Genomic DNA, 15,714 nt, shown 5'->3' with positions numbered 1-15,714 from the left:
CCCTTCTCCCTTCCCGCTGTCAGTCGGGTTTTCCCGCCGCGGCCGTGACGTCACGCGGTACTGCACGCCGCCGACGTCACACCCTCCGACGTCACACACCCAGTTGACTTCACGCTCCCCGTCGACGTCACACCCTTTGCTGATGTCACGCCCCGCTGACGTCACCCCGCCGGGCCGCGCCCCGCTCCCGTTTCCCGCCCCGCCCTTCCGGGGCCGAGCCCCGCCCGTCCCGCCTGCCGGTGCCGCCGTGCCCATGGAGGCCGCCGGCGAGGCCGAGGCGCGGCTGCTGCTGCTGCAGGAGGCCAGGGAGAGCATCGAGGCGGCGCGGAGCTACCGCCGGGAGCTGCAGCAGCGCCTGCGGGGGCTGCACCAGGCGCGGCAGCAGGTGGGGAGCGGGACGGGCTGTGCGGGGCTCCCCTGCCCGCGGCTGTGCCCGCACGGTGTCCCGGGGGAGGTGGCAGCACCGGGGACTCCCCCGGGGCACCGGGGACCCCGGGCCGCTCCTATCCCGAGCCGTGTGTTTTTCATGACCCCGCAGCCACCGGTGCGAGCCGGGGCTGGGGGAGCCCCGCGGGACCCACGTGTGGATGCTGGAGCTGGGAGATGCGGGAACGGGAGATGTGGGAAGTGCCGGGAGGAAAGGGGGGTGAGCTGGTATCTGTTACTGCGCTGAGCCTCGTTGTCTGGGATTATAGGGAGGCTTCCCAGGCAGGGATAACGATGTATAAAGGAGTACGTTTTGTGAAGTAGCTGGGATGCTGAGTCTGATTTAATAGCAGTGTCACACCCATCGCCATCCCGTCACGTCAGGTCCCTGCCGGGCAAGCTGCCCTCTGGCCGGGATGCCCTCCGAGCTCTGCTGTCCCCATGCCCCGCGCTCCGTGGGTCACGTACTCCGTGGGTCAGGCACGAGCGCTGCCAACATTCCAGGTTGGCTGGTTCGTCTGCGGCTCTGCGCTGGAGCCGGGACAGGGTTTTCCTTGGGACGGTACCAGCGGGAGATGCAGGATGAGATAGGCAGGTGTGGGCAGGGAGAGTCACACGGCAGGACTGGCTCCTCTGCCGAGGCACCCCTGAGCACTCTGGGGGTTGTAGACTAGGAGCAGAGCCTTACTATCTTTGAGTAAGGAGTAAATTAAAAAAAAACCCAAACAAAACCAAGGTCAGAGAATGTTTCTGTGGCGCCCTGGTAGTTTTTCTGGAGCAGATTCCGTTAGTGTAGGAAGCTGCTGTGAGTCTGCTGGGGGAGTGCCCTGCCCCGGGTGCCTGTGGGTGCTCACTGTGCATTAAATTAGTCACTGTTGAAACCACAGGCTGCTTAGGAAAATGAATTGCATGGCTGTCTTTAATCCAAACCTTGTCCTCTCAGAGTGCTGCCTGGTGGCTCAGAGGGAGCTGAGAGGGAGCCCTTTGTGCAGTGGCCGTGAGTGTGCAGTTACCTCACCTTTCCCTTTCCTCTCAGGGGGAATTCCTTTGCTGTGTGCAAGGAATTCCTTTGCTGTTTTCTCTCTTTCCACCTTCAGGACCACGGGCTGTTTTGTCCACAAAGGATCACACATCCAGGAGTTCCCTGGGGTTCAGACAGTGGGAGCTTTATCATCTGGGGGCGGGTGGGCCGATGTGAATGGGTCGCTTCCGTTGCATCCTTTTCCTCTGGACCAATGGGACGTGATTTTTCCACAGCTCTGTGTGTCCAGGGACTTGCATTTCCTCTTTTGCAGGGCGAGGAGCATCTAATTTTGGGGCTGAGCTGCCCGTAATGGGCTTAGAGAAGTGGCTGCTCTGCCTTCCTTCACCCCACCCCTTCACAAAGCTAAATACTTCCTTTTTTACCCCCAAGCATTGAAATAACACGAGAAGGGAAACCGAGCTGTGTGGCAGCTGCAGAGCTTCATGCATATTACTTGAAGAGGAAATTTATTTTACCTAACCAGAGAGCTTCCTGTGTTGGTTGTCTGTGTTTCTGAATTATGTATAGTGAGATCTGAGCATGTTGCAGAATTTCCTTGTGTGTAGGACTTAGAAAAATTGTTTGTAGGGGGGTGTTTACCCCTGACTTTTGCATCTTTGGCTCAGGGACGTTCCAAGTGTGTTTTCTTCCCTAAAAGTCAGATTCAGCAAGTTTGCAACCATTCTAATAAGCACTTGTAGAACCTTCTGTGGTCTGGTGCTTCCGGAGTCAAACCAGGCTCGGTGTTCACCCAAAGGCAGATATTTGAACAAAATTGAAAAGAAGCAGTTTTAGGAGGATTTTAAAAATTATAGGGCCTGGAAAAGTGCTCCTGGATAGTCTTCTAAAAGCCTGATACCGTTTTCTTTCCACAGAGTATGTGATGGCAGAGTGCAGGATTACAGCAGTGGGTTTTTTTGAGGGGCAGCAGGGAGAAGACCTACAGGGCATCTGAATTTTTTTGACAAGAAAAACTCCTTTGTTGAAGTTCCTGTGACCCAGTTTGTATTTTGCTTAGTTAATATGCTCTTCCCCTCCTCCAGGCTGGTTTCTTTACCTCCCTCCCTGCTGTGTGTGTACTAAAAATGACTGCACTAATTTGTTAACTGCTAGTGGTCGTTTTTTTGAGCTGACTTCACTCAACAGCTTTTCTCCAGCAGGTGTAGATGAGGTAGTTCAGGAAAAGATGTGTGTGGCCTTTGCCTTTTATCCTGAACCCTTCTCTCCCGTTATCTGAATTCAGATCAAAGAGAGCGCAACACTGACCAGGGACGTGCTTGAGCAACATTTTAACGATTTGAAAGGGACGCTGAAGAAGCTGCTGGATGAGAGGCTGCTGTCCCTGCTGCAGGAGGTGGATGTCATAGAGCAGGAGAGCATCAAGCCCTTGGATGAGTGCCAGAAGCTGATCGAGCACGGGGTGAGCACGGCCGATGATCTGCTCCGGGAAGGTAAGGCAGCACCTGGGGCTGGGCCTGAGCTCTGCCTCCCAGCGTGTGTCTGTCAAAGGCTGGAATGTTCCTGCTGTTATCAGTGTGTTTGGCTCATTTTGGATTTCTCTCAAACCAAACGTTGGGGAAAGGTTCAAGCTGGGTAGATGTGGTGAAGAGCTGATCAACGTTGTCTCCTACAAACCTGTATTTTAACGTTTCACTCCAGTCCTGGGGTGTACACGTGTCAGTGTAGCCTCTCCTAAAGGGCAGGAAGTTCTGGGGAAATGTCTCACTGCAGGGATGTTCAGTGCCTCTCCAGGACAGACAGAGGATTCTGTCAGGCTACTTTGAAATAAAATACATCTTGGGTACCATTACAGCAAAGTGTCTCTGTTGGTGGATAAGTTGTTTCTGTCTTACTGAAACAAGCAGATTATCCTGCTGGGTGTGACTGCATTCACTGTGGATGGGGAACATCAGGAATGAAACGGCCACTGTATGGGGAAAATTCTTCCAAAAAGTCTGTGGATGAGGCAGACACAAATGGACATGTGGAGTATTGCTGTCAGGGCCAGCCTGTGCCCTGCTGGTGCTGAATACCTCTGCAGAAAGGAATGTCACTGTTGCCTGTTTTCCCCACACTGCAGAACTTACTGGGAGCGTGTCTGAGCCATGAGTGTGTTGGCAGTTTCCTTGCATTGTTCTCGTGTCTCAACTTTAACTTTCTTTCAACATGAGCTCAGTCCTGGAGCTGAGGCACGTTGAGCTGTGTCCCAGGGGTGGGAAAGCTCTCTCAGCTCCCCTCAGCCTCCAACTTTGTGTGTGCTGCCTTGGGAGCTCTGTGCCCGCTCACAGGAGTAGGGACAGCATTTATGGATTAATTTGTTGGGGTTTTGTCCATCACCACAGCTCTGGGATAGCTGGGAGTCACCTCGGTTTTATTTTAAGTCTCAGGTTACTGAGTCAGGGTGGTGGCAAAGATTGCTGGTGTTTTATGTGAGTTCTGTGAGGTCTCATGAGAACCTGACTGACTCTGCACTTCCATGCCCTGGTCCCCTGCACAGCACATCCCTGACCATGTGGGCAGGAGGAGCACACCCTGCAGCTGAGTCAGAAAGGAGTTAAACCTCCGTGGTTATTAAACCTCCTGCTGCCAACTGTGACAGTGTGCTTTCCTTCAGAGCTTTGTAACGTGTGTAATCCTCCATCAGGAGAAGGACTGAGCTTGCTGATGTTGTGAATTACTGTAAACTCATCAGACTGGAGACTGGAGCACGTGCCTCTGTAAGCTGAGTGTGGGATGCTACTTTATATGGAAAGCTCAGGAAAATATTTCTGTTTATCCCCACACTTTAATGCATGGATTACTCCCTTCACCCTGACAATAGTTACCATTTTAATTCTAGCAAACAATGGTTGAAACTATTCCTTGCTTTTTAAGCACCTCTTTTTTATTTTCTGATCAGTGAAGGTGCTTTGCTTTTTTCTTCCTTTAAAGCAGATGGAGGAAGGGATTAATAACCCTGATTTTTGGCATCTGACCCCAGTTCTGCTACTGTCTGAGACCTGAGGCAAATTATTACATCTGTTATGGGGTGTGTCTACGGGGAGCTTTGAGAGCTTCAAAAGTTGCTAGATAGGCTTTCTTTGTTAACTATAATTGTATTTTCTAGCTAAGACTAGCAAAAGTGCTGAGAATGCTTCATGTTTAATTGGCTGCTCATGTCAGAACTGGTTATTCTTTGAAGCAAGGAATGCCTTTTGTGGCCGTTGTCTCATGGGGAATATTTTTGCTGTTTGGTTGCAGGGGAGAGTGCAGTCGATGGAGATGTGGGACAAGAGAATGAGAAACTTTGCAACTTCACAAAAAAAGCTTTACACATCCAGCTAGATAGGTAAGACACGACACCCTGAGGTGATCTGAGGCAGCAGCACGTGGGCCCTTCTTGTGCAGGGCATCTTTTCTCCTCTGAAACAAAAGCTTTCTGCTCCACTGCCTTCAAAGATTCACTGGAAGTGTTGCTGTCCTGTTTGTTTCACAGACTTTCAGTGGGGCTGGCACTCACAGAATGGAGTGGTTTTCACCCTCCATATGCTCTGTAGAAATAGAGGCTGTTTATTTGGGAGCAGTGAAGCCACTCCTTGTGGAACAGCCTGTGTTGCAGAGTATTTACTGAGAAACAGACAGTCTGGTTGGGGCTCAAACACAGTGTTTGCTGAGTCTTTTAAGTTTGGACTGCACGAGCCAATTTCTGCAGCTGTTCTCTCTTTGCAAATCTGCCCAGATTCGAGTGCATGGATGAAATATGGATTTGCAGGAGCCGGCCCCTCTCATTACAGCAAACTTTCCTTTCTCAGCTTACCAGAAGTGCCCTCCTTGGTTGATGTGCCTTGTCTGTCTGCCCAGCTGGATGACTGCCTCCTTACCATACTGAAAAATCAGATATTCAGACACGGAACTGTGGCATCTCGCCCACCTGTGCAGCTGGAGGAGTTTGTGGAAAAGCCTGGGGGTATTTTAGTCCGCTGGTGTAAGGTAGGTAAAATATCCTGTGTGACAATCCTTTAGATTGACTCTTATTGAACGAACTGAACGGTCCACTTTCTTTCTGAATTCTCTACTGACTTCCAAGGACTGGTCCACTCCATGTGTAGTTACAAACTTCAGAAGAGTTTTTTATGGCAATGGTGTCATTTAAAGGCAAGGTGATGTAGTGCTGGTGTGGTTGGTGCTGGGGTTTGTGTCTGCCTGGCAGTGACACTTGTGGGTTGGACTCTTGCTCTTGGACTCCTCCTGTTCCCACCTGCAGGCAGAAAGGGCCAATGTGCTCCTCTGCCTCAGAGTGTCCTCCCTGTGAGTGGGAAGGTTGGGAGGGGCAGCTGAAATCCTGCTACCTCTGCTTCATGTGCTTGAGCAAGGGCCGGGTGCTGGACAAGCAGGAAACAACTCCTTCCTATGCTCGTCCCGCTAAACAAATAAACATTGGAGCGTAATCTGTGTGATGCTGTTGTACAAACAAGAGCCAGAACTGCTGGGGAGTGTTTCTGACAGGTGATTTCCACATTCCTGTTGTGCTGTGGGAGTGGTTGATTTGTGTGGCAGGAACAGCCAAGCACAGTGGGGCTGAACTCCACTGCTGAAGTGAGGCTTTTGTTCCCTCTGAAGATGCTTTAGCACACCCAGGATGAGGCTGAACCTGTTCTGTTGTGCTTTTACACCTAAATGTTTGTGTTCTGTGGGAGGTGCAGTGGGTAGAAAGAGAAATAATATTGTGGTTAGTTAGTCCAGTAGCCTTTCTTTTCAACAGACAGACCATTTTTGAGTAAACCACTGCTGGGTCTGCTGTGGTTTGGTTGTTGTTGGACAGCTCTGTGCTCCTTGGCAGCATCAAACAAACTTTTGTTGTTCTAGCAACAGCCAGCCCTTGGTTGGCCACCCTTCATGTGTGAAGGATGTGGGCTCAGGTTATAAACCCAGAGGCAATGGGCACTGCTGTCACGTGGGGGGTGATTTTCTGTGCTGCAGAGGAGTTCCTTGAGTTTGGTCGTGCTTGGGGGGTAGTGGAGCTTTTTTTTCTGAGTGTGTGTGTGTGTGTGTGTGTGTGTGTGTGTATAAATGTCTTTTGACTTAGAGATATCAAAGAACTGGAAATCATTCCCTGGAACAGTTTGTGAAGGACAACAGTGAGTTTCCCTTGTGGTTAAAAACTGGCACTGAATTTCTTCTGCAAAGCTGTTTTCAGCTTTTGGCTGAAGGATTTTGTTATAGACGTATAATCTAGCCAGAGGTATCTATATTTTGATGGTATCTGCATAATCTAGCCAGATGTATCTATATTTTGATGGTATCTGCATAATCTAGCCAGATGTATCTATATTTTGATGGTATCTGCATAATCTAGCCAGATGTATCTATATTTTGATGGTATCTGCATAATCTAGCCAGATGTATCTATATTTTGATGGTATCTGCATAATCTAGCCAGATGTATCTATATTTTGATGGTATCTGCATAATCTAGCCAGATATATAATAATATATCTTGCTAGATTGCAAAGTCTTCTTTTAAAAGTTTCTTCTCCTGTAGATACTTTTAAACTGTAATTGAGTAACTGTGGTACTTCTTTTGGTATCAGTTGGTTGGGACACTGATGTTGTTTCCCATAAGGCACTGAAATACCTCGTGGGTTGGTCCCCTGCAGCTCCACCCTCAAATGTGCCCCTCCAGGGGCAAAGGGCAGAGCCGAGGGGCCCTTTCTGAGGGCAGTGGCTGTTGTGCAGGTGGACGAGGACTTCACCCCCCAGGATTACCGGCTGCAGTTCCGCAAGGGCACCGCCAGCCCCTTCGAGGACGTGTACGTGGGCTCGGAGACGGAGTTCATGGTGCTGCACCTGGACCCCCACGTGGATTACCAGTTCCGGGTGTGCGCCCGCGGGGACGGGCGCCAGGAGTGGAGCCCCTGGAGCGTCCCCCAGCTCGGCCGCACCACGCTGGTGCCACACGGTACTGCCCTGGGTGCTGCTCATCCCACACCCCTGTAGAGCCAACTCCTGCAGGTCCTCAGCTGGATGGAGCTGCTTTTGGTGTGCTGAGGGGTGTCCTTGGCTGTGGGGGGTGTGTGTAACACGATGGACTGTCCCTCCGTCCTGCAGTTCATTCTCTGCTTCCCACACTCAGCGAGCCTTTCATTCACTGCTTAGCCTTTGAAAGCATCAGTGAGCCAGAAGTAAAGCATTATTTTTCCTTTTCCCCCACCCCAACCTAAGCGTTTTTGATGACCTACAGCTCCCAACAAGCTCTTATCTTGGAGAGAGAAAAACCTAAATATTCTCTTCACTCGCAAATTTTTAAGGGCAGTGGGTGATGAAGGTTTTCCTTTGCTTGCAGTATCACTTGGCAGGGATTGGAGCAAATTGAACTTCTGGCGAACTCTGAGCTGGGAAATACTTTTTGTAGCTGCAGTTTATTTGAAAAACAAATCTCTCCATCAGGAAAAGGCAAACCCAGCCCCTGCTTTTAGTGTAGCTCAAGCTGCATCCGAGGTGGGCTGAGTGGACGTTGTGACTGACTTGAGTTTGCACAGACAGGAGAGAGCTGAGTTGGGATTCACACTTTTCATGGTTTTTATTTGTTTTCTTTGAAGAGTGGACAGCTGGTTTGGAGGGTTACAGCCTGAGCAGTCGGAGGAACATCGCGCTTCGGAATGATTCCCAGTCGTGTGGGGTCCTCTACTCCAAAGCTCCCACCTATTTCTGTGGGCAAACCTTGACCTTCAGGCAAGTACTTCTTGGGTGGCTGTTGTCTGGTGCACCCCCTGAGCTGTCACACCTGAGGGTAGCTGTCATTACCTGTGTGTAGCCCTGGGGCGTTTGAGTTGTGCATCAGCCCAGCCCCGTCACGGTGGAGTGTCTGTGTGAAGGCTCAATTCCTTCTCCTGCCTGGCTTTGTAGGAAAACACCTGATGTTTGTGTAGGACTTGCACTTGTGTAAAACAGAGATGAGTGAACTCCTGAGGGATGGTAAAATACAGCCCGTGCTGAGCGAATGTCTGGAATGTTGAACTTCTTGGAGTTCGTAGCAGCTGTTCCTGGCTGAAGGCAGTGGAGCTCTGCTGTTTAACCTTGGGCCAGGCAGTGCTCTCCTTCCCAGACTGTCCACAGGCTTTGAAGGCTTTGGACATGAAAACCTTGGATGTGCTGTTGGGATGACAGTCTGGCACCGATGTCTTTAACGTCTGAGATAATTAGTGCTGGTCAGGGCACTGCTTGAAACTGGCATTAGAAAATCCAGAGTGGGGAAGGGATCTTGTGAAATTAAGGTTTTCCATTTGACACAGAACATGATTAAAACCCTTGGCAGCTTTGCTGCCTGTCCTCCTGCCCCTGAGATGATGCTGTTTAACGGGGTATGAGGAATGTCCTTGTGGATATGTCAGTTGTAATTAGAGACCTCAGAGGCTCTGAAGCTTTATTTCATCTTTCCCTGGTTAAATAAAACTACTTGCTGTACAGCAGGCAACCCCCAAAGGCAATTAGAAGGGGCTGTTCATGGTGTTTCATTTTGCCCTTCCTGATAATGGATTATCTCAACTTCAGGTGGTTGTAGTGTGAGGATGTGTTCGGTTGCCCTGTCTGAGATGGGATAAAAAGATCTAAAGCTTTCATTTGAAATCTGTTGCTAGATTTAACTTCTCTTGGCTCAGAAATGCCTGTGAAATTAAAGGCAGAACCCTGAGGTTTCCCTTGGTTCCCTCTCAGACCAGTGCCTTTCATCTTTTTTTATTGGTAGCACATGAAAATGTTTTGCTTCACATTTTGGTAACGTGGCCTTCCCTCCAAGGGGAGATTGTTTCAGGATGGCAGAGCACGAACAAGCAACTGTCCACAAGAACTGCTGTGACAGGAATCTTAAGACTGGAAATGGGTTGTGTTCCTCTTCCAAGGTCCAAGAGGAGCTCCTTGTGTGGAAGTGTGAGAGATTTTGCAGGGAGATGCAGCACTCAGTGCTTGGCCTTCTCCATCTGCTGGGACACAAGGGAGTCACTCTGCAGGGATGAGGGGCTTGCAGAGCAGACCAGGAGAGCGAGGTTCTGCTCAGATGTTTGTGGAGCAGCTGCATGTTCTCTGTGTTCAGGACCCAGGCACAGGGTGGAAAGTCAGTGGAAAGAGAAGCTGTGACAAACACAGTGCTTTGGATCTGCTTTTTAAAGCCAGACTGTGACAGTTGTCCCGAGGTGATCATTTGGAGGAGCTGTGGGAAAACATCACTGCTTGAGGTCGAGTCTCATCCTGTTCCTTTGCAGCCTTCAGGGAGCTGCCCTTGGGAAGGGGAATGTTTCTCCACAGTGATGTGCTCTGCATCTCTCTAAGGCTTTGTTTGCAGTGGCAGCCACAGTCCCTCTGTCCAGGCTGGTGGTTTGGGATCTCCCAGCAGATGCCCCGTGATGATCCCACTGACTTTGTCAGGAGCTCCCCACAACCCTGCTGAGAGCTGACACAGAGGGAGCCCCTGGATCCCCCCAAGGCTGACTTCTCTGTGCTCTGAGGCAAAGGCCAGCTGGGGGTGGGTGACTGGGTCAGTGCCTGTGCTGCAGTGACAGAGCCAGGTCTTGTGCAGCGTTTGGGGTGGGAGAAGGGATTGAACCTTATCCCACTGAGCAGCATTCCCACAACATATTCTGGGGACTCTTAAAAATTTTAACTCCCAGGGATCACAGTCATACTGGCTTTATGGTTATGCATTTTTGGTGATTCTTGTGACTGTGCAAACACTTATGTCCAACCCAAAACTCAGGAAATGCTCCTTTAACTAAGGGATGGAATGAATCAGTGTTACCTTATGCACAAACTTTACAGATAAATGGCTGTTTATGAAGCTTCACCAGTAACTCAAGTTTAAAAGCTAAAGCAGAGCAACAAAATGAATTTGAAATCTCATTTAAAATTGCTTTGTGAAAACACTGTGGATCCCTTCCAAAGCAAAAGCTTCTTTGAGATTTCTTTTTCTTTTCTCTGCCTTTTTTTTTTTTTTCTCTCTTAGTGACATTCCCAGGGGACTGAAAAACCTAATGGAGTGCAAAAGTAAAACATGGTTCCAATTTTATCGTCCCTGTTTGTCTCGAAGGAGTTAACCCCTTGTGTGCCAGTCACTGCCCACTGTAACTGCTGGTTCTTGAAAGCTTTGCTGAAGTTTTCCTGTTGTTTGGCTACAACCACGTATCAGTGCTGGTCTTTCAAACTGCAGTGAAAATAACCACTGGTTTGCTTTCTAGAAAAGACCACCTGAGTTTCCTGAGTCACTCAGGCTCTCTCCAAAGTAGGATTTAGCACCTTTGAGAGGTGGCAGTACAAGACAAAGGATTCAAATGCAGAAGAGCCCTTGGGTGTGCAAACTGTGCAGCCCCTGGGGCCCAGAGGGAACTGAGTCCCTGCTCATTTGCACAAATTGTTTGCATTTTCTTCAGAGAATCTTGCCCAGCATGCAATCCTAAATGCAGCTGAGCAGAAGCCAGACTTGTAAATGCTCTTCTAGGCATTGCTTTTAGCACACATCTGCATCGAGCTGATTTATTAAAAAAGCCCAACCCAACACCCTCACCCCATTATAGCAGAACATGGCAGGGCTCAAAAAACCTGTTTAAGTTGTGCTTAGTAAATCCTTGATGAACTTACAGCTGTCTGGCCATAATGTGTGATGCTGCCCAGTAACCTGGTGTAGCTGATTGCAGATTTGTGTGTATTGGTTCCTTCAGACAACTGGAAATCATTTCTGAAGATAATTTCTAAGCTGTGACAGTGGAAAAAATTATTAAATAGCACTGAAAGTCTGCAGGAAGCACATTTATGCTTTGTACAGATTAATATTGTTGCTCAGTGGAGCTGCTGGGAAAACTGGTAGGAATTTTGGTCATTTTGGCCAATCTCCCTAAAAGCTTGGATGGATTTGTTGAGCACACAGAACAGGGGTTTGGTGTGACAGTCTGGATGTCGGGGTATGTTTTGATTTAAAGCTTCAGGGTCTGACTTAACCTTTTGCTTGGCAGGATTGAAACCGTGGGTCAGCCAGACCGGCGGGACAGCCTGGGGGTGTGCGTGGAGCAGCAGAACGGCTTCGACTCCCTGCAGCGGGACAAAGCCGTGTGCATCAGCACCAATGGTGAGTCTGGAGGGTGAGATTCCTGCCCAAAACACACAGCCCCGGGTTCTTTACATCCCTGGGGAACGCACGAGCAACTCCTAAGTAGATGCTGCTGGTGCAGGTAAAAATCTTGGGTGAGATCACGGATCTCCTGCTCGCAGTTCTTGCAGCCTGCTCCATGTGCAGCACCAAAGGCAGCGGGGTTACTTCCCCGTTTGCCTGCAAAAAACAGGGAGAAAGTGAGGAATGCTGTTAGACGTGCTGACTGTTTCAGGGGCAGTGTTTGTGAACGGGAAGGAGATGACAAACCAGCTGCCTGCTGTCACCTCGGGCTCCACCGTCACGTTCGACATGGAAGTTGTGCAGTTGGGGCCCTGCAGCAACGAGGGAGGAAACTTCAAGCTCCGAGTGACCATCAGCTCCAACAACAGAGAAGTGGTCTTTGACTGGGTACTTGATCAGTGCTGTGGCTCTTTGTATTTTGGGTGTTCATTTTCATACCCAGGCTGGAAGGTTTTGGTGTTTTAGCAGCGACTAAAGGGGATTTTTGTTCTTGCTGTAAAGTGTAACGTTAAAACCTGGGTTTCCAGCTGTTTGACAACAATCTGGTAACAAAAACCTGTCTTTATAGTACTTGAACTCCACTATATTGTACTTCCTACTGGATTCATTTAAACAATAATTGTGAAACATTGGATTTGTTACTCTGGAAAAAGCTAGAAGCAGGCATTTGCTTAGGCAAATTAATTTAAGCAGTCCATCAGACCTTTCCCTTTCTTCCTCCAGACTTGATTTGTGTCAGTATTTCATTGTACTCTTGTCTCAGGGTACGTGTGTTGTGTAGAGTTAACTTTGCGAGATGAGCATTTGGGGGTGGTAGTGGACCAAAGTTGTATTTATACCACCCAGAGAGAGCACAGTATTTAGAGCAGAGTCCTGTTATGCTTCCTGTTACACGCTGCTGCCTTAGGAGGGAATGGACAGTGGGCTCTGCCTGCAGCTCTTTCCCCGCACGGTACCGCTCGTCCCTCGGGAGCAGGGACACTGAGCCAGCCTGCCCAGACATGGAGCCAGCCTGTTACTGAATCACTCAAGTGCCTTATTCTGGTATTTCTTGAACTGTTGTCTGTGTTGTCACTTGGAATATGTTTTCTAGAGTAGCTGCATGGTGATGCTCACATTGCCTCAGCCAGACCCAGTCCCAGAGCAGGATGTGATCCTGATCTGCTCTGAAAGTCTTCCCTAATTACAATTCCTGTGCAGCCTCTGCCCCAGCAAGTGTCAGGGGTTTGGTACCTGGGCTTGATGTGTGGATTGGCAGCTGTGATTCCTCAGAGCCCTCCTGACACTCAGCACAACCTTCTCTCTACTGTCCAGCTACAGCGATGGCAGTGCCCATTCTGATGGGTGGGATTCCTGGCAATCCCAAATTGCTGCCTGGGAATGCCCTGCAGCCACGGGCAGGAGTGCAGGTGTGTGGTCCAAGCTGGGACTGCTGCTGGAGATCCACCTGGAGATAAGGGGCATGGGCTTCAGGCAGACCCCACCTGCGGAGAGAACTGAACAGAGGGTGGTAATTCAACTGTCCCCTCCATGGAGTAGGATGGGATAAGGAATTAGTATGATATAAATGACTTTTGAGTTCAGAAGTTATGTAAAGTTACATCTGTTTCCTCCAAGGAGCAATTATGATTGAGAATGAGCTTATCAAAGAGAGCCTATTTCTGGTCAAAAGACTGAATGTTACTGGATTTAAAGATTATATTAAAGTAACACTCACTGAGGGGCTTCTTACCTCAAATTCAATTAAAATTAAATATATTTTATGTTAGAATAGCCATATTTTTATAAAGCCTAGACAATCATACTGCCCTTTTTCCTTCAGTGGCACTATGTTACACCCTCTATGTTACACCATAATAAGCTTAAAGCATAAAAAGCTTATTTTACATTGAATTAACATCCCCCATCCTCACACTGTCAGTACAAAAAGATCAGCCACCCTGCCTGCATTTTTCCCCAAGCATCTGTAGCAGGGTACAAGAATTTCAGACAAAAATGGCTGTTGGTGTTTATACCATTTACAAGAAAATGTGTGTAGATTCAGATGGGTGCAAAGAACATGGCAGAGTTAGGTTGGAATTTGCTTTAAGACATGAAGTGAGGAAGACTGAACTCCCTTCAGGTCAGATTATCCAGTGTTAGCAACAAAAAGCCTGCAGTACTCTTAGTTTTTCAAGCTCAGCTATTTCAGTGTTAGGGATTGAGAGGATACTGGCTTATCCTGTGCTTTCAGTGTTCCTTTAATTCTCCTGTGAAGAGTATTTTCCATACTTTATTACTATAATAAGGTTTAGTAGATGAAACAGTGCCAGCCCTGCTCAGAGAGGGTTGGGCTGGCACTCCAGGTAGCAGCAGACTTAGATCTTGCTCCATGTAGTAGTGCTGGCAGTTTTACTTACACACTTCAGGTATCAGGTACTAGTTGGAACTTAGTACTTTTACCACGTGGAAACTAAAATTGTGAATATCCACATTTGTGAGGTACCACCGGGTCAGGTACCTTTGCATCTGCTTATGGAGGGGCTGTAGATTCTGCAGGATATTTACTTACATATTAGAAAATAAAGCTTAATCCTTGAATTCAGGTACTTCCAGAGGTGGCAAGGCCGTGTCAGTTTGTTCAGAACACACATAAAAGCAGCTGAAATGACTGTGAAGGGCCGTGAGAGGCCCCAGCTGCTGCCCTGGAGAGCTGAGGGCGGCTCAGAAGAGTTTTCTGCCTTCAGGCTTTAAGCTGGATGTTGAACAAGGGCAGTTCGCCAGTGGTGGGTTCTTCTGTTGTTGTTCTTGTGGTGTTTTTGTTTTTTATTTTAACTCAGCACAAGCCTCGCTGTCCAAATTGCAAATGAGGTACTTGGAGCCACCTCTTGCAGCCGCACCTTGTGAACGGGGCAGGAGCCAAGAGTCTCAGGGCAAGAGACCCAGCACTGAAGGAACAAAGTACTCAAGAAGTGGAAGAGGTTTGAACTAAAGGGTGCAAATCCCCTTCTTCCACAGCAGAGTTCAGCTGGATGGAAAACTTGACACTTGCTGTACAGTTTGCACCTCTGGCTCTTGGAGCCCTGCAAGCAACAGAGTGTTAACAGCTTAGAAACCCGACCCTGAACGTTGTTTTCCTAAGCTAGTACAGTCACTTACCTCAACTAAGACTTATGTGTCAAGTGAAATTTGAATTTTTTTTTAAATAAAGTTTTATCCCTTAACCATGTCTGGTCTAGGAAGTTATTTATTGGGGCATAAAGCTGAGCACCACAGTTCTAACAATATAAGAACATGTTTTCTAGAGCACCGCACCCATCTTTAAGAGCTTCTCTCCATTAATTTTTTTTCCATTTGTTTCATCTTCTATCTCTCAGAAGTCCTGAACACTTTCTTTCCACATTTCTCACCCTTTATTTCCAGCCAAAGTTCAGATTCTGACTGACATTTCTCACAAAAATAATTTCCCCCTTCTTTTTATAAAATTTGTTACAGCATCTGTAAAGTCCTTCCCTCAATATTCCATCAAGGCTGACCTGCCTCTTCTCCATTTTACTGTTCCCATCTCTTCCTGGTGCACTCACTGGTGCAGCTCTTACCCAGCAGCAGTTTTTGGCCAGTGTTACTGAGGGAGCAGCAGAGGTATTTAATCACCTTCAAATAAAGTCCATGTTGGACTAACACACAGATTTACTTCATTCCCTTAGTTCTGCTTTACCTGGGGCCTGTTCCAGTTATTTGGTCTCTTTTAAAGGAAAAGTAACTTGTGAAAGCAATAAGGAAAGTTGCTGACTTGGCAGCTCTCCCTCACAAACATCACTCACATGAATGTTCGTCATGACGAGGGGCCGGGTGTTCCTCCTCAGGAGTTGCAGCTTCACTCTCAGATCAAGCAGCCTAAAGCAGGAAAGAGTCAGGGAAGGACTTACCTACTACTCCAAAGCCTTTGTTTTCCCCCATGTGAAAGCAGAGTGTCAGATCTGTAACAGGGTCTGGTCCCACGGGAACACCTCCACCCAAGCACTGCTCCATGATGGCACCGAACTTCTGTGAATTAAGAAATACTTAACTTGGAACAGCATTGTCAAAACTGCCCTCACAGAACGGCTGCTGTATTGCCAAAGGTAAAATCAGACTGCTGGTTTGGGGG

At 48.4% G+C, this 15,714-nt stretch overlaps 1 protein-coding gene across 1 annotated transcript; it reads left to right on the top strand.

Annotated features, from left to right (window-relative positions):
• The first annotated feature begins 219 nt into the window (after positions 1-219).
• Positions 220-14,793, top strand: CRLF3 (cytokine receptor like factor 3). Its single transcript, XM_032706891.1, has 8 exons — positions 220-385; positions 2,694-2,901; positions 4,691-4,778; positions 5,242-5,419; positions 7,166-7,388; positions 8,029-8,161; positions 11,428-11,540; positions 11,797-14,793. Exons 1-8 carry the CDS (start codon positions 254-256, stop codon positions 12,048-12,050), a joined length of 1,329 nt encoding a protein of 442 aa, XP_032562782.1. The 5' UTR covers positions 220-253; the 3' UTR covers positions 12,051-14,793.
• The last annotated feature ends 921 nt before the right edge of the window (positions 14,794-15,714 follow it).

This window comes from Chiroxiphia lanceolata, chromosome 19 (genome assembly GCF_009829145.1).
Source record: "Chiroxiphia lanceolata isolate bChiLan1 chromosome 19, bChiLan1.pri, whole genome shotgun sequence".
Classification (NCBI taxonomy): Eukaryota; Metazoa; Chordata; class Aves; order Passeriformes; family Pipridae; genus Chiroxiphia; species Chiroxiphia lanceolata.
This window is presented reverse-complemented; position numbering and strand designations above follow the sequence as displayed.